Source organism: Enoplosus armatus, chromosome 22 (assembly GCF_043641665.1).
Source record: "Enoplosus armatus isolate fEnoArm2 chromosome 22, fEnoArm2.hap1, whole genome shotgun sequence".
In the NCBI taxonomy this organism is placed as follows: Eukaryota; Metazoa; Chordata; class Actinopteri; order Centrarchiformes; family Enoplosidae; genus Enoplosus; species Enoplosus armatus.
This window is the reverse complement of record NC_092201.1, coordinates 14339458-14358533: the sequence shown is the minus strand read 5'-3', so window position 1 is coordinate 14358533 and position 19076 is coordinate 14339458. Positions and strand designations below refer to the sequence as shown.

Genomic DNA, 19076 nt, shown 5'->3' with positions numbered 1-19076 from the left:
AGTTCATTTGTGTCAGCTGACTTTTAAAGAACAAAGGATAGAGTTTTTGTAGAAGAAAAACGTGTGCAAACACTAACCTCAAAGCTTTTTGTTGTTTTGTTTTTTTTAGCTCGAGATCCCAGGACACAGCCAGGATTTAGTGAAACGCACTTAGGTGAACCTTTTGCAGGAAATTCATGGCCAAGAGTTCTGTTTTCTCCAGCGGTCCACCAAAGTTGTGAAAGTTCGGTGACACAACTGGAACACAAATCGTGGTTTCTGATATATATATATATATATATATATATATTTTTTTTTTTTCCTCCCCAGTGAGAACATAACCTTCCACTGGTGGATAGTCAGATGTGTGACTTGTCAGATTTCTTTGTATAAATGATATCTGGGTGGGAGGTCTGTGTCGATGGCGCCGGACGAAACGCCATCAGGGACAGACCTCCCTGTCGTGTGCCTTCATCAGAAATCTCTTGTTTCTGAGCGGCATTAGAATGTATTAGATGATCAGGGTGGAGGGGTGGGGTGGGGGTGGGGGTGGGGGTTTAATGGTTTTTACTGATGAAAATTGCACAGTGTGTACGAGCACTCATGACTCGAGTCCGAGTCGCAGGTGAACTACTGATCAAACGCCTCTTTTCTTTTTGAACAGGAAACACTCGAGGTCCTCCAGCGGCCAAAATCATTTTAGAGCAGAATCTATAGACTCGTTTTTATATGGTTTCTAATTTTTGTTTGTATTAAAAAATCTAGTTTTCTATGTGGTGTTTGTGTGTGTGTGTGTGTGTGTGTGTGTGTGTGTGTGTGTGTGTATACAGTATATATATATTATCAGTGAGGCTTTTTTTCTTGTTTGGCACTTTACAGAAACCGCCGTGTTTGTCATAATATGAATGTTGATTCTGTCGATTGTGTCTCTTGTTCCTGCTACCTTTTTTCTTTTTGATTAATAAATGGACAAGTGTTTTAAAGGTTAACTTGTCGCATTTGTCTTATTCGACGTGTTTTGCTGTTGCACGTTGCTCCAGACGTTTTCTTTAGGATTTGTTGTTGTTTTTTTTCCTCCTCTGAAGCCTTAAAACTCTCTTAGCCTGGATTCCCGACAAAGACTGTGAAAGGTAATTATGGCTGACATTGCCTGGTTGGGAGAGTGCTAATTAGTTGCGAATTAAATTTATGAACATTTTGAATAAAAGGTTTTCTGTTATAAAATGTACTTGGATGATAAAAAAAAAAGATTTGTAATAAATCTGTTCTTGTTTTGGGATGAAGACATAAAATTATTTTTTCATTTCTACTGTGGTTTCATCCAAAAACAACGAAGAAGAGATGATTCAGTTTACCTTTAAAAACATCATCCCACCTCCCACCTCCCACCAGCAAATTCATTTGGGGTCATTCAGAATAACTCATCAGTTTTATGGTACGTATCCGTGCATTTGAGTCCAGTGGCCTCTCATCGTTTCCAGTGTAACGCCGACCATCAGCCAGAAGAAGTGAAATCAGCTGTGTGGGCGTGCAGGTCCTGTGATGATGAGAAACTACAGCTTGAGGACCTGAAAACATCAGTATCACCAAAAGCCACCTGTAGTGCTCTGCTGCCCTCTAGTGGTGCTCAACAAACACCACGTTGGGCGTGAGAGGTTTAATGTTGTGATTTTATTGGATGGCAGAGAGACGAGAGGAAGACATTTTACTCTTTGAAACTTTTGAATGCATCTGATTCCCTAATGAGGCGCACCTGGGCCTGGCCTGGGGAGGGAGTGCTTAAAAGCACAGCAAAAATAAATGTGTGTGTGTGTTTGTGTGTATATATTTACAATTCCCATTATAGCATAACCCAAGAGAGGACAGAAGGCAAGTTTGTAGGCATTTATTAAATATAAAAACATGTTAAATTACAACAGACCTCATTTCATAGACCGCATGTGGTTTTGGATTTGATTTTAAAAAGTCACGAGACCCTCGAAAGTTCAGCTCAGTCAAACACTGCCAGACATTTAGTTTCAAGGTTTCATCAGTGCGCTGCGGCCTAAAAGCTGAGCGTGAAGCCCCCGAGGACCGTCACGTGAGTTCAAACAGATTCACAGACAAACAGATCGTCGCTCGGCACCGTGACAGCCGGAGCGCTCACATACGGTAACACTCAAGTGTGCAAAATTACAAGAAGGCTGAGCGAACTGCCAAGTTCAGTCCAATCAAGAACACGCAAGTAAGCGGGAGGTTAAAACATGTGCTCTGACAGAATGCAGAGAAGGCTGAAAATGTAAATACTGTGCAATATTCTGTTTATTTACTTTGTTAGTTTTGGTTTAGTTGCTTGTCCTTGACCTCCACCTGCAGTTTACTGACCCCATCGTGAGGCCTAAAACCTTCAGTCGGACCTTTTACATTTTCACTCTAAAAGTTAAAAGCTCCATTGTATTTTTATTAAAAGTCTGGCCTGAGTGCGTCGTTTAAAACTATTGGCGACAAAACGGATTCATTAGTCCAACTCCCCACAGGTACGATGCCTCGCTTTATAATTTGTTAACAGATTGATGCTTTAGTGCAAACAGTAAAATGAGCAGAAGCAACAGTTTCAGTGATTATTAGATAAAAGTGGCGTCAGTGTTTTTTGGTAGATTCTAAAAATACAAATCCACCTGAAGAGCGTCAGTGGAGTAATCCCTCTCAGTGTCACTTGATTGTTCGTACTGAGACAGTCCTCCAATCAGCTGATCTGGGGTCCAAGTACCTGCACCAGTTACGAGGAGCAATGTTCCTCCAGACCACCGAATCTCTCCGGCTTTCCTTGTAACAGTCTGAGCCTCCATCGCAGGGGTCTTCTGACCGTACGTGTCATAATCTGCAGTGACGGGGGGGGGGGGGGGGTTACAGGAGCAGAGGCGTGTGCTCTCCGGCCGGCTCCATCCGCTTGGTGAGCTGCCGCGCTCGGGCCAGGAGTCGGTTGGGCAGCGAGGGGAAGTGGTGGCTCGGGTCCAGGACGTTGGTCTTGCGGCGCTCGCGCTCCTGCAGCCACATGAGGTACGGGCTGGGCGGGAAGAACGGCCGGGAGCGCTCGCGGTGGAGCTGCAGCACGATGCCGCCGACGCCGAGCACCACCCACACCGTGATCATGACGTAGTCTGCATGACGGGGGAGGAAGAAGAAGACTGTTAAGATGAGACCAAACATCTGAGTGTGCTGGTTGTCACCGAGGTGGTGACTTCAGCCGAGAGCTCACCGATGGTTTGGAAGGGCACGTCGGTGAACACGGCGCTGAAGTTGTTGTTGAGGAAGCGTTTGAGGATGTTCAGTGTGATGTAGGAGAGGCTGGTGTAAATGTAGGCGTTGACGGCCAGAACGACAGCGTAAGCCCCGACGATGCCGCACGTGGTGATGTTGCCCTGGTGTCAAAGAAACACAAAAACACATCAGTGTAAAGGATCACTGCTGAAACACAACAACACGCTGGAATATTGGCAATTTGTAGGCAGATCTTTCAAAATAAGACAATAGCTTTCTGATACACACTTGTGAAAAGGGGGTCCAAACTTTAGTTAAAGTTACTATGTTGTAGAATCTTTGCGTGATTATACCAGCGTCATTCTTAACACGCGCGTGTTAAACGTGTTACCTCTCTGGGCCATCGCACGAAGAAGAGTGGAACGACGAGCATGATGCAGCAGAATGTCACCCAGAAAACTGCGTCGGAGCGCCTGAACATATCCAGGTCACCTGAAGAAAGACCACAACACGGACACTCTGGTGTTACGTGGAGCGTCCTCAATATATATGACGTCGAACACAAGTGAGGCAGCTCCTGAACCGCGACTGGAAGCGGCATTTTCTTTTTCCTACCGAGAGGAGTGAAGAGAACAGTGGAGGCGATGAGGAAGCCCAGCATCAGTCCAACCACGACGACGCAGGCCATGACCGAACCGAAGCGCCACCAGCTCATCACCAGGAGGACCCCGCCCACCACGCCGATCACCGCCGACAGGGCCAGGCAGACTGCAGAGAGATGGACAGACAAGAGTTTTACTGAGATGTAGGGGGCATCGTCTAATTAGACACATAGTGTCTTTAGTCCTGTGAGCAGACGGAAGGAAAAAACCAAAAAACAAAAACTCACTGTCATAGTCCAGTCCCGTGGTCCTTGTGATCAGCACAAAGAAGAAAAACGCGGCGAAGCTAAATCCCATGCAAAACAACTCTGCATGACAGAGACAAGACACAGAGAGAGGAAATCAAATGAGGTAACTGAATTCACAGAACCAGGTCCCGACCCGTCCCGCTCGCTCCTCGCAAACACGCCACGCCCTCCAGAATGAAGACTTTCCTTTCAGGGGAAAAACGCGCACTGTGTCACATCCTCTGTCACTGTCGGACCTGTCAGAGCTCCTGGCAGCGGGGGACGGATCACAGTCACGGGTTCAGTTCGGAACAAATACAGCTCTGCGTCACATGCAAGGGAGACCACAGGCCACAGACCACAGACCAGTCTCTCGCATGAATTCTACAAAGACTTGCAAATGAAAACTCCACGGGATAAAGTTAGAAAAAAGTTAAGGTAAGACTCGAGGACATGACCTCTGACCCCCCCTAATCTAATCTGTGGACTGTGATTGGAGAAAAAGCTACATTTAGGAGAGACGTAACCGTTTCACTTCCGAGTCCCGTGAGAAACTTGTTTTCTCTGACTGAAGAATAAAGTGCTTGATTCTTGGACACACAGGATAAACAAAGATTTCAGGACCCCCCCCTTTGTAGATTATATAGGTTATATAACATATTATGACAACACAACAATAAAATCACACAAATGAATGTCAGACTACTCACCACATTTGAAGAATCGATGCCCAAAGAAGCAGACAAACAGGCCTGCCAAGCCAGCGATGGTGAAAAAAAACTTTGTAGATATCTTTCCTGGAAATTACCCCCCCCCACCAAAAAAAAACAACAGATTAATATAAATCATTAACTGTGTTCAGCAGCTAAAGGTCAAGCCTTCTCTCAGTGAGCCCACGCTGCCTACAGCCGACCTAAACTCAACTGAATAATAAACCAGCAGCGGGTCTGGAGAGCAACACATTCAGCATCTGAGCATCACGGGAGCTCACCCAGCGTCTGGCAGCCGTCCAGAGTGGAAGCAAAGCTGCAGGCGTATGTGTGGACGGGGACGTAGGAGGCCGAGGTGTTCAGCAGCGGGTCTCGGACGATGACCGAGTAGATGACGCCCTGACCGGGGATGGAGTCGAACGCCGCCTCGCTCCTATCTGATGATAACAGCGTCACGACCTGCAGGGAGAACAGGAGTTGGCAGTTATCGGTCATGACTACTGTTAAACATGCTCTTCTCATTAGGGCTTCATGTTTAGTGGCTAAAGGGCGAAATGATCGTGTTCCTGAAGCCCCCACCCGTTTGCCGTTCTCCGCCATGCCCTGGACGTCGGCCACGGCCTGAATGCCACGGAACAGGCTGCGCTCTGATAGGTCGTTCCTGGGCAGGAAGTGCTGGTAGATGTCGTACTGCAGCCGCCAGCGCGTGCCGGTTTCTGTCGACTCGTCGCAGGCCGGAGGAGTTTCCCCCCTGATGGGAGAGCAAGGACGAGTCAGGACAGTCAGTTCCTCCAGGGTGGGAGAGGTTAAACTGGGTTTGCGAGGCACAATGTATTGCACAAAGGGAGTGGAGGAGCTGTGTACATCTGAACGTTTTTTTTAAAACTAAATAGGCGCATGACAGCTACTGGAACAACAACGAAAAATACATCTTTGGAAAAACCGTCTGAGAAAATCCTGCAGCTGGACCTCAGTGGCTGCTCTGGCACACACTGATCAAGCTGTCCTTGGTGTCTTACCTCCGTATTTTTATGCAACCCAAAGTGTGTGCAAGTGTGTGCATGTGTGTGTGTGTGTGTGTTCGACCATCACATATAAGACATTCCAGCAGTAAGCGATGTAGTATAGCAGTATACCATGACAATTAGGGTACTTCCAACACTGTATACATTTAGAATGTAGTCTGGAATCAGCACACTGGTTTGCACACGCATCTTTGAGTTGACTTCATTTTCAGTGTAAACGTCTGACTGATTCTCACCCCACCCACTCACAGTTTGTATAGACTACGCAAGTGTGACCCAGCTCAGGTTTGGATATTAGATATAAGAAGGGTAGGTGTTGTCATCAAGTGGACTCCTCACCTGATCACAATAATACATTTAACCAGTTTTTACTGAACTTAACTGACTGGCGACCAAAGAAAGCCGCCAGTATTTGTCCAAACCAACGTCGGTAATGACTTGAAAACTACATTTGTCACAATTTATGCACGCTGTTTGGAATTTCCACCAAACCACAAACAGCAGCCGTGATAAAGACCTGAAAACAACTAAACACACACGCAGAGTGTCCCTTTTCTTCACCGGCCAATTTAAGCATGGACCATTCAGATGAACCAAACCTGCCTGGAGTTTTCAAAACAGTGGAGTCTGTGCAGGCAATGACACAACAGGAAATGATTCAACAAGTGAACGGGTCCTCTGTCTGTCTGCCCCGAGACGGCTTGACACATAGCAGGCATTCTTGAGAAAATGAAGCGAGTACTATCAGCCACAGGGGAGGAGGGGAGGGGGTGTGTGTGTGTGTGTGTGTGTGTGTGTGTGTGTGTGTGTGTGTGTGTGTGTGTGTGTGTGTGTGTGTGTGTGTGTGTGTGTGTGTGTGTGTGTGTGTGTGTGTGTGTGTGACGGAGAGAAAGAGAGAGAGCGAGAGCATGAGAGCATTTCATAAACAAAATATACAGTGCGGCGGTGTGACAACAACAGTTCCTGGCAGGTGCTGCTGCCCACAGCTGAACAGGCTGAACAGGAAGTTGAGCAGACGATGCCGGTCCGTCTGGTGTTTGTTACCTCTCAGACCCTAAGTTCGCTGGTGCGAAACGGATCGTGGTCTCATAGAGGTTGTAGTGGATATAGACGTTTGGGTCAACGTCCAGGTTGAACTCCATGTTACAAGCTCCAGGGACCGGATCTAAAAAGAGAAGAAAATTCATTATTAGATGCTGTATCAAGGCCTCCGTTGAGGCCTTCGTGGCACCCTGCCATGTCAGGATGACTTGATGTTAGGGTGTTTCAACACACCAGGAAGGCATATGAGCAACCACGCACATCAGGGCCAGTGCTCACTCATGGTCCGCATGAGCTTCCTCGAGTCAAATTCACGGAAAGATTGTACAGCCAGTGTGGCGAAAGTCGCTGTGGTTTTGCAGAAATAGTTTTCATGAACAAAGTACCGGTGCTGGAGTACGGGAGGATGACCCCGGTGCCCGCCACAGTGTCGCCGTCTGGAGCAGACAGGAACAAGGAGAGGGACGCTTGGCCCGGCTCCAGAGCCGACAGGAGCCCAGAGTCCACCGCTGTCAGAGAGAGACCCAGGCCCGGCATCTGAACCAAACAGGAGCATCGTCTTGGTCAGCAGATGCGCAAAAGCAAATACACAGTATGGTCAAAAATCCCTTCAAACAGTAAGAAAACAAGACGACGAGTCTGCAGCCATGCTAGCTGCTCTGTGAGGCTATATTTAGGCAACGACAAAGCTAACATGCTGATGTTTAGCAGGTATAATGTTTTCCATGTTCACCGTCTAAGTGTAGCGTGTTAGCATGCTAACAATTGCTAATTAGCACTAAACACTTTTAAAAAAAAGTACAGCTGATTCTGACGGGGATGTCTACGGTTTTGCAGGTATTTGGTCATAAACCACAAGTATGGAACACATTGAAATTAAAGGGATCAACAAAAGATCAACCTTGGGGAACTTCAGAGGGCTTCTTCTTCTGGGGACCATGAATATCTGTACAACATTTCTACAGTTGGTGAGATATTTCAGTCTGGATAAAAATGGTGGGACGACCGACCAACATCCCAACAGCCACACTGCTGGCATGGCTAAAAACCCAACTACCCTAAACCTTGGCGATCCACTATGATCAGGAATGAAACCTGCATTGATTCTGACTAAAGACGGCAACGTTAGCCCCTCATTTTCAGTTAAACAAAAGAAAATGATGATAAATGATGCTTGCTGTTATTTCCCTTTTCCCAATTCATTTTGGCTGAATGTTGAAATTCCTCTGAGTTGATTGGAGGGTTATTCAGGTCACCTGTTGCGCAGGGTGTGGGGGCCCGGCTCTTAAATAATAACTGAGAGCAGCTTGGTGCGTTTCCCTCTCAGCCGATCAGGGTGTGGCGACTCCCTTTCTTAGTGGCTTAAGAGAGGTGGGGACTTGCACACCCAGGGCCTTCTGATCCTTCCTTGACTCCCTGCAGACCTCATTTAAGCAGATATTGTCAGCTGGGAACTCTGTCTTTAGGCCTGTTGGGATTTCTGTGCAGCATTTTGTTTGTGTGATTGAGGGTAATTTCGAACATTCTGGAATCCAGTTTGAGTGAACATCAGAAATCACCTTTCAACTTGGTCACCTGAATTAGGGCTTATCTTAGTGCTACTCGTGCAAGAGAGTTTGCTTGCCTAACGATAGCCTAGCACCTGCAGGCTTTATTTTGTTTATTATTATTTTCTTTTTTTAATTATTATTATTTTGTGCAATCAAGCGTTAATACAAGACAAGTGCAAAACAATACAAAACATGGTATTGGGAGACATGAATCAGACAAAATCAAAACAGAACAGAGTTCCCCTATTTGTTTGTTTCCAGGTGCTATGGTATCCGGGTCATGATCAGGGTTTGAGAGTATCCAGATCATATGTTGTTATGTGGGTGTAAACATTGTGTCCTGCTTTCAGAAACCTGAATATTGTAGCTGGAGTGCTCCCATAGAGAATGAGAAAGTGTGGCATGTAAACACCTCATTCAGGCTTCTGCAGGTGCGTCCTTGACTTCACAACTGATTACTTGAAAGTGTCGCTTCACGACAGGTTTCTTTTCACCAAACTCCATAGTGGAGCATAACTAACAAATGGGCTGATGGAAAGACAGGGAATCCTATGACAATACAGACAGTGTGTCTGGTTATGCTGTACACAGACTGAGGATGAGACAATCCTCTGCCAGCAATAACATATTTTCTCTCTGAAAACATCCCAACACACTCGGCTCTTTGTTTCACGGATTACCGTGTTATTAACGTGCAGCACACGTCACTTGCTGAGGATTATGGTTCTCTTAAGGCAGTGACATTTTTTAAATGGATGAGCTTATGATTAAGGCTCATGTGACAGTGGTGACCAAAAGGTCACCAAACGCTCGTGCCTGCGTTTGAAAAGTCATTCACTAGAAACTTGCTCTCTAAAATATCTGGAATCTCTTGAACAAAGTGTTTTAGTTGCCGTGAAACTGAATTAACTATTTCCACAGGCAGAGCAAGAAGTTCAAATAAGTCTGAGTGTTCACAGACAGCTCTACTTTGAGGGGGGAAAAAAACATGGCTACTGCAGTTTATTGCAAGTAGCCAAATGCATATTAATCCGCAGCTGAAAATAGTCCCTAACAAATGCACTATTTACTCCTGTTTGAGTGACGTTTGCTAAAAACTACAGTGGCCAGCTGTTTTAGTTAATTATTTAGCCTTTACAAAAGAAATTAAAGTATATATTTGTGACCCATGTTTTTAAGATTCACATCTTCAGTAGGAAGGTAGTAGGGCGGCTGTAAAGTAATAAATAAGAAACACGACCTTATTCTTATCCTTTTAAATAACTGTAGTGTGGCGTTACATTGGCTAAGGAGACTTCCAAAACAACATCTTTTAATTGTATGAAAAATGTGCAAATGATTGTGTTAAATTCAAGTGTTTTTTTTACAAATTCATGTTCAGCAGTTCCACCAAAAGGGTTTGTGTGTCGCTGACAGCAGAATGAGTCGAACACTGAGGCGTGTAAACACTGTCCACCACATCCTGAAGAGGTAAACTCACAGTTTACATAAACTAGTTGGCTGACGACAATAAGATGTGCATCCCCACTAGGTCAGCACTTTTGTATTGTACTTTGCTTTCAATGGAATTGTCTTACCAACTTGACCACCTTGCGTGCTAACGTTGTTTTTGCACACGGTTCGATGGGTTTTCTTGGTATCGTAGCGTGGCGCTTTTAGCCATCATGACACCTCACAGACAGGAAAGATTTGAGAGATAGAGAGGTATTTTGTGGCTAAGGTCTGAGCCGGACTCAAACCCAGGACACTGTGGCTAAATGGTGTGTGCCATGGAACAACTGTCACACTTACGATTGGGATTGTGACAGACAGCAGAGGGCAAGATGTCATTTTTAGGCAACATGCCATTTATTTTGGCGGCATATTTTTCAGTGAGCAAAAGCTGCACTGCTGTTGCATGACGAGCCCAGCAGCATCGAAGCACCGTGCCCACACAGTGTGACTCTCAGTCAAACTGCTCCTACAATAACTTCATTGTACGACGCCCGTCTCGTTGGGACAGCGCTGGAGTGAGATGCTCCATTCGATGTGGTTTCCGCTGAATTAGTCTGATACGCCGCAGAAGGAGAGCAACTTCAAATGATCATGATCCCAAGAGCGTGAAGGAATTACAGCTTAATATGATGTTTTCATGACTTTCATACATGTGGTTTGAAGAAGACATCAAATATCAAATAAATAGCGACAAACATAAAAACAGATCTTGGGGTTTGCCCCTCGTAGTAAGTGTGAGTCATAAAAATGAAAAGGAAATTAGTGAAAGTGAGATAACAATATTACGGAAACTAAAGTGTGTAGTTCACTCTTTAACCCCGGTCTGTTCCTCCTTCATGCTGAGGCTCTTCCTTTTTTTTTTTTTCCCAGAGGAGACATTTTCCACCACTGAGAAACTCACATGGGTTTGTTTTCCTTTCTCTTGCTTTCTGCCGTTTCCAATCCCAGCAAAAATAACACTAAACTAAATTAGGCCGCCTGCCCGCCTGTGTGACGTGGACCCAAACTGAGTTGCCCCCCTCCCCCGACACTTCTGGGGCCAAGGCCAGATAGGGTTTTCCCTCGGGGGCCGCCCTGTCTGCCCGCTCATGACCAGTGGACTGTACGTCAGCTGACTGCCACTTCTCTCAGTGGGTCAGACGACCTCGCTCACAAAGCCTCATTCATTAGCTGGAGGCAGAACGAACCGTCTGCTCACACAGCGCCGAGCATACCTTTCATTTCACACTTTTGGTTTGCAGTTTTGCCGTTTCACTGATTTGATTTGTTGATTTAACACAAAATGATACATCTTCCACTCTTACCATCACTGAGCTTTCATCTTTCTCCTGCTAACCAACTTTACTGCCTCTACTCTATACATGTTACATCTTCAGAAGCCACTTTTAGAGCGGTGTCATGCCCTATGCAATCTCTACACCATGAAGAACACATGAAGAAAAGCTTGCTACATTAATTAGCATCAGTGAGCCATTTGAGTCATCCCCCCACTGTATCCACGACTTTAGCTTTGCGACATGAACACCTCGGCTTGGAGTCTTCAGGGTGGTACATGAGACCACTAGTGGTAACAAGACTGAAAAGGTGGGGCTACTTAAAAACAATGAGCCGCATGGATCGTCCCTGCACCAGCCATTCACCCAGGCAGGTCAGCACTTTCTCACCCTGGTGTAGGAGAGTGTGGCGTTGCGGTGCTGTGTGTGGAACTGCAGAGTGACGAAAGCCACCTCTGAGGGGATCCTGGACACCACGGCCTGCACCGTCTCATTCTGGGAGACACTCACGTTCTGGAACGTTCCTGGCAGGAAGATCACCCGGTCTGTGACAGGGAGGGAATAGTCAGTATATTGTAGTAGACTGATTGTGCTACGCTAGTAACAATTATTCAGAGAATCCTCCGATCGACAAGTTTGCTGACTTAAACGTCACATTACAAACAAATAAGGTAACTTTACATGATCAAATATACACTACTGCCATTAAAAAGAGGAATCATATGCATGGAGAAATGGCACACATAGAGAAAATATCGTTTTGCCTCCATTATATTAGAAGTTGGTGACAGTGAGAGGAAAATATCTGATTATATAATTAAAGCCCATGTCCACCTCATGCAACAACAAACTGATGCATGAAAACACATGACTAAATAATCTTGCATAAGAAAAGCACTGGAGCAATGGAATATATAATATTTGTGCATTTAAGAGTCAAAAACACTTATATATATGTACTTATATATATATATAACGCAATTTGTAACATTCAGTAGAATCAACACCATCTTAAACTTTAATCTAAAAACCTTTGAACTGGCCAGCACAGCACATCGTCCTCTGATCATCTGCGTGCGTCATTGCTGCTGTTTTCTTCTCTCTTTCTATATCAGTGTAATAATTAATCAACTATGGATGTATCAACTCTTAAGTAAGCATTAACTGTCTGAGCAGAATGTTGAGACACTTGATTTTGCTGTGTGATACCATGACCACTTCAAACGACTACGCTGCAACAGCAACGATCCACCACTTAGATCTGATAAGCAGATGTAGTTTGAGCAATAAATGAATAAAAAAGAAAAGCTAGGGCAAGTGGTTTTGCAATAACTATGAAACTGAGCTTCAGCTTCATTTTAAAACATTTGTCAGTGCTAAACATTGCACTTCACGTAAGCAGATGTTTCACAACTTTAACAGGAATCTGGAAGATACTTTCCCCCACTATCACTTCAGCAATCATTTAGTCCTCAGCACCTATCTGCGTGCCATTCTTCAACTCAACTTATCACTGTGAGACTGAACTTTCCTCGCTGTTTCTCTCTCTCTCTCTCACGGACCACCCTGATTGATTTCAGTGGGCCTCAAAGTTGGAGAAAGAGTGAGAAAGAGATGGCAGCTTTTAATGTTGGTTGTCTTTATTTGTAACATGCACACTTTTTTCGAAATTTCTAGAACCCATTTTTGCCGCTGCCTGTAACCAACTAACTTCCATAACATACACAAATATACACAAAGCTACACATTATTCACCGATACAATAGCAAGTGCTGTACTGCTTGGATCGCGTGTGGTCTTGTCATGTTTGTATGTTTGTTGACATGCGACAGGAAGATTCGTTACACATGCTGCCTTATCCACGCTGACTGTTTGCAGGTCAGACTCCGGTTTAGCCCACAATCCAGGACATACATACTGGAGTTTATTTTATGGTAAAAATATATATTCACACACTGTATACACTGCATATTGGCTTTTTATTAAATATGAGATCTACCACACTGTGTCCACCTACGGTATGATGTGGACTACAGTGAAACACACTGAAATAAGTCTAAATAACATTTGACTTATTCATTTAAGTGTTTTTTTTCCTTCCTAATTTAAAGTTAACGATGCATGTTAGAGTTTCCCTCACGGAGGGCTGTGTTTTGGTGCCTTTACGAGCTGCTAACATTAAAAGAATTTCTGTTGTTCCAGTGGAGGGTTTAGTGTCCCATTAGGGGCTAAATGCTGGCTTTTCCACTCGGACAACAACGAAAATTAGGAGTGGAAACACAGAATACTTCCCAAATCATTTAATATCATTGGTTATTTGAGCCTTAAAGCTGTAATATGTGACTTCCACATGTTGCTGAACCACAGCAGAGATGGCAGGGCATCAAGTCTGCTTGTTATGTCACTTCAACTTGCTATTGCTGTTATCTAGCAAAGTGTTTGTTTAGCTGTCTGAGTAAATACTGTCACTCAACTTGGTTTCACTACCCAATTTTTCTTACAACACCCACCACTTCCACCATTTGCTTTGATTCAAAGGTCGCGGTGTTAGCTGAACTTTGATTTCTAGCCATCACCAGATAAATCAAATCTACTACTTCACTAATTTACTCTTCGATGCTGAATTGCACACAGACTGTCAGCAGCTCATGTGATTATACTGTTGTTACACCATGGTAATGCACGTTAGTAAGGCATTGACTAAATATGAAATCAAAACCATCCCTGTATTAACATCACAGGAATATAATAAACATTGTGAGGTAGAATTGCCCTGTGATGAAACCCCACAACATCTCCTTACACTCATACACATCCCGCACACGACGCGTGACAAAGTTAAACCCTCTTCTCAAACCTCACATATAACTGGACTCACTGTATGAGGTTGTGGGGGCTTTGTGATATATAAACTGGACCATATGAATAAATTTGACCCAGGGTCTGTGTGTGAGAAGAAATACTTCGCTGCTAGCTAACGCTCGATAGCTAAAGCTACACAACAATAACACGTTCAGCAGAGTGACACTTGATTTACATACAGAATGCAGTATCAAGGAATCACAGGCGACCTTTAACCTGCCCGTTCTACAAAGTTAGCCAGTATACACACCGACACTTGTCCGTTTACAACACTGAGAAAGCTAAATAACGTTGTTAAATTGAAAAGTGAAGGTACATCAAATTGCCATATCTTGTAACTCACTTTCCACTTGAGCTTGAACTTCACACAGCAGGGGAAGAAGCAGCAGCAGCATCAGTGGCGGCGGCGGGAACCAAATCCTATGGCACATTTTCCTCTGCTTCGTTTATCTGACAACAAAACGCTTCTTTCTGCTGCTCAGTAAAACCATCGCAGTCTCCTGTGTTTGGAAGGCAGAGGTCCCCGCAAACGCGAAAGCAACATGCTTGACGAACTGGGATGTGTCGGGACAGCCTTCTGGCTCTGCCGCTCCGCTCTGACGGCTGAACAACGCTTGTGCGAGAATCACGCACTCGGTCCCGCGATACTTCCCCACGCCCCCTCCAAACGGTTCTTTAGCGGGGTTGAAGCACTTAACCGGGGACGACTAAACATGATTTAACAAATGAGATTTTCCAGCGGCGTCATACTTCGTTTAGATCTTTGTTTTGAAGTCCATTCATAACCCACCACAACTTTTGTAATGGCATGTCATCTTTGGCAAACTCCAATGTAAACTCGACATAGGTTTTAAGGATGTTTGTGGATCTTGGAAATAGTGGCAGAATATCTACACTCAGACCATATATATCACAACATCTATTGAGCAACTATTTTATGAGCACTGAATTATTTTAACGCAGCAGAAAAGGCTGCTGTTGGTTTGTTACATTCAAGTGTTCTTCTAAATGAAACACCATAATGTGGGAGGAGGAATGCTTTTCAACACTACTCACTGCACACTACAGAAGGGGTAGTTGTATGTTTGGTGATATCCTGTGTGTTGGGTAATGTTTCTATTCCTGCTTTCAAGCCGCTGGTGACAATATTTATAATAACATGAACAGTGGAAGTGAGAAGTTGCATACCCGCACAGGCCACAAAAAACAGAACCAGGAACATGGGAATCTGTGCCGTGTCAAAGTAAAAATTCAGTCCATATCAACCAATTTCATGTTTACAGATTTATTTTAACTCAAGCCCTTCTTTTACTCATTCACACATTAAAACCTTGCAGGCACCACAGGCTCATGCATGCTGGCAAAATGACAGAATATCAGAAGAGAAGTACCAACAAAACAAATGAGACAGATGTGTGCACACTGCTCCGTCTGAATCAACAGACAGGGACAGGGAGCACTGTGCTGTAAATGCTCCAGGAGAAGGGAGAGGATCATTGGTAGAATCTGTAGGGTGACAGGGGAAGTGGTATGTGGCAAAAGACTGTACACACTGTACACAGTACTGGCAGCGGTCTCAATGGGCTCTCTAACTCTTTCGTAAGCTGACGTCGGCGCTGGTCAGCAGCGGCGACAGTGACGTGCTCTCTGATGTGTCCTCTCTCTTCAGAATCAGGAAAGCCTCGCGACTGATTCCCAGCAGCTCTCGGAGTCCACTGTTCTCCAGCTAAAATACAGAAACAGAAATGTATAGCTGTACATTGAGATGAAATAATACCACCACTACTAGATCAACAAGAGAAGTTGTTTATGTGCCACAAACTGCACAAATTGCAAAAGTAACATCTGGAAAATGTTCAATATCCCAAGAGGGAAACCTCCCTGTCAGCTCAGAGTGTAGAATCAGCTGTGAGTTTCTAGTGGTCGGGCCAGAATCCTGGATTTTAATAAGTAGGTGGATAGTTTTGCATGGAAACTGGGGAGGAAGTAAGATAAGACAGCTCACACTGTTACTGTGCGTTTATGGCAAATTAATGAATAGTGCAAAGGTTTATCAAACTCTCTGTGATCAATGCTTTGGTGATCACTTTGACGTGCGTTTAGAGTTTCAGTGACAGTCAGAAGTGGCCGACTGATGCCGTTGGATGGAAAATGCATCACGTTGTTACTCTCATAGTTTTTCATAGAAACAAAAATTACAAACAGGTGTGTAAAGTCTCATTTTGTAATCCTGTGTGGCTGATAAATAATTACATATAAGTTTCTTAAGAGTGATATAACGAGTCATATCAGGTTTTATACTAGTATAATATATATGGCATATAGTATCTAGTGTCAGTGTAGTTATTTTGTTGGTAAACAGCAGGATTTTCATACATGCTGATGTTACCAATACATATGGAGAACGAGGGGGCTTCTGTGATTTTAACTCGTGCTGCCGGTTGATGGTTTTGATCACAACTTTCTCACGAGTTCATGCACTCTTGGTTAGCGTTACTACTGCTGCTATAGCTGCTAATTCTCACTGGAATTCCATGTGTAATGTTGGTTATCTAGAACCAATAGATGACAATCAAAAAAAGTTTTTTTGATTAGTCACTTCTGTGAATAAACAAGAGTCTGCATCCTCCACCAGAATTACAACTGAACTAGGGTCTTGTGTATTTGAAATTGCTGGAACGAGGAAGAGGGTAGGACAATTTCTTTTACCTCTAGCTGTTTAATCCTTTCCTCGTCTTCACAGGTCCGCCCCTCGTCCACCTCTATCGCCTTCCTCATCACAGAGGCCATCTCATTGATCTTGTCTATGTGTGCTTGCATTTCCTACAAAAAGACAAAGAACACATACATACATACATAAAAAGGCAGTGGAAGTTTGGAAAATGCATAAATACATTAAAATACTTAAAACAGTACAACATCCTTTGGGGATTTTATACCTTTAAGTTACTCTTTGGTAACGCAGTTGACACACTTATTTTTCAGTTTATAATCAAAGTTAAAAGTTGGTCAAAAAGAGTCAAGTGTAATCTGATGTTCCCAAAATTACCAGGCACTTAAAGGAACAAGTGGGCCTCACTGACCGTGGTGTGCTGCTCCTTCAGCTGGGTCACGATGGTTGGGTCGTCCCTCTTGCTGGCCATGAGGAGCCTGAACACCTGCTCCCTGTATTTGGTCATGATAAGCTCCAACGCAGACTGGTGTTCTTCCAACGACGTCCGTAGCTCTGCAGGAAGAGTGAACACAGGTTTGATTCATATTGCCTTGCTGCGATTAGCAACCACACCTCTCTTATTTTTACATAAATACACTATTAGAAGTACGCTTCAAAAACGGCATGATGGATTAAACAGATACCCATTTCCTTTGACATGTTTTCCTCAAAAATGGACCACAAAGCTGCCATCCAACAATAAGATTAACATTAAAAAAAAACAATATCAAATGAACTGCCTACCTTTGTTTTCCTGCTGGAGCTCTCTGATCTGGCGGTTTTCCTGTTGGATTCCCAGAACCAGACTAGAACGGGGACGATGCCGTGCAACCTGGTTCAATGAGTCGATCTCCTCCTGGTACTGTCAACAAGAGATAACCAAACCAGCTCCTATTAAACAGCTTTTAGTAATTTTGTATTGAAGCATCTATTCAAAGAACATTGAATATTCAATTGGCACCAACATCATGTGACACCATACCTGTTGCATGGCCTCCACTCGCTTGTTGAGCGATGTTGTCTGCTCGATTAACATCTCAGCAGCATTGTCATGGTTACGAAGCCTTTCCACTAACGATTTGGCATCTGCCAGGACCTTTTCTAAGGTGCAGTTCATGCCTGAGGAAACACAAGTCATCATTACAAGGAGCTATGAAGGTTTAATGACAACAGCATTCTAGTTTTGACAGAGACGAGCGGGTCCCTTTCTTTATAACTGGATAATGATGCCATTTAGAGATGGGAGAGGTTAGCCCACAGACTAATCCATGTAAGGCCCTATAGGTGAGAAATAAAATCTTAAATTGTGTTGTAAAAAGAGCCATTTGTTCTCTTTTCTTCTGTCACAATGAATGCCTCAACCTGATGATGTGAGTGGCGTTCAAAATTCTTGCATGTTAATATATCTTGTACATGATAGAACAGTGAAGAACAGTGATTATTATTATCATCAATCCTTCCCAGCCATCACTACTGCCATTTAAAATTCTGTACTTTGCATTTTAAATCAGGCTTTTATCTCAGGTAATCTCCAGTGACGAGTGACACCAACAGAAACTGAAGCACCCTATGTGTACATCTCTAGATTGTAAAAATAATGAAAAATAATTGCCCAGAACAATGATCAAAATAAAGTAAAAAGACATGTCTTATCAGAGTACTAACCAAAAACACCGTGGTCGCTGCTAGCCCTATCCTCCTCCTCGTCTCACCTTGGGTGACAGCTCAGCTGCTGTGTCAGCTAATTCGCTCAAGCTAACATTACCATAACATCAAGTTTAGTTAATGGTACGCCATATTTATCTTAGCTGTAGTAAATGTAAAGGCAATTACGCACTCAATGTTTCTGGTTCAGTTAACTGACTAGGAGTAATATTACTAGCAGCACAAACACAAGTCTTTGCTAACTTATTAGCTGTCTTACTGACAACACTAAAGCCGTCATGCAAATCCACTTCCGGCTCATATTACAAACATGTTGGTCTAGTTCTTCCTAAATAACGCTAGGCAATTAATCAAAGAATGAACTGCTGTACCTGGAGAACTCAAAGTGCAAGACATTGCTAGCCCCGTTACTTCCTGTTGATGTTTGATAGCTAACATTAGCTAAAGGCTGACATTAGTCCCCATCAAGGAGCAAAAAGTAGATGTTCTGATGCAGCGCTATTCCTTTAGAACACAATGAGATGTCAGCAGATACGAACTCGTTGATTTAATCACTTCACTCGTTCGCGGTAAAGTCAGCCTCGAGATGATTTAAGTGACTACAGCTAACCTAAACGATAATATGCAAAACTCT

The 19076-nt window shown here is 43.9% G+C and overlaps 2 protein-coding genes across 2 annotated transcripts; both read right to left on the bottom strand.

Moving 5' to 3' along the window:
• Positions 1 to 2865: 2865 nt before the first annotated feature.
• Positions 2866 to 14546, bottom strand: tm7sf3 (transmembrane 7 superfamily member 3). Its single transcript, XM_070929181.1, has 12 exons — positions 14408 to 14546; positions 11593 to 11747; positions 7271 to 7421; positions 6888 to 7008; positions 5398 to 5569; positions 5100 to 5277; positions 4819 to 4905; positions 4109 to 4189; positions 3835 to 3987; positions 3611 to 3711; positions 3218 to 3380; positions 2866 to 3119 (listed from the first exon to the last, which is right to left on the bottom strand). Exons 1-12 carry the CDS (start codon positions 14493 to 14495, stop codon positions 2866 to 2868), a joined length of 1704 nt encoding a protein of 567 aa, XP_070785282.1. The 5' UTR covers positions 14496 to 14546.
• Positions 14547 to 15333: 787 nt separating this feature from the next.
• fgfr1op2 (FGFR1 oncogene partner 2) lies at positions 15334 to 19070 on the bottom strand. The gene is made up of 6 exons (XM_070929011.1): positions 18814 to 19070; positions 17760 to 17896; positions 17522 to 17639; positions 17148 to 17290; positions 16774 to 16887; positions 15334 to 15790 (listed from the first exon to the last, which is right to left on the bottom strand). The coding sequence occupies exons 1-6, from the start codon at positions 18878 to 18880 to the stop codon at positions 15653 to 15655; spliced, it is 717 nt and encodes a 238-aa protein (XP_070785112.1). The 5' UTR covers positions 18881 to 19070; the 3' UTR covers positions 15334 to 15652.
• Between the last annotated feature and the right edge of the window lie 6 nt (positions 19071 to 19076).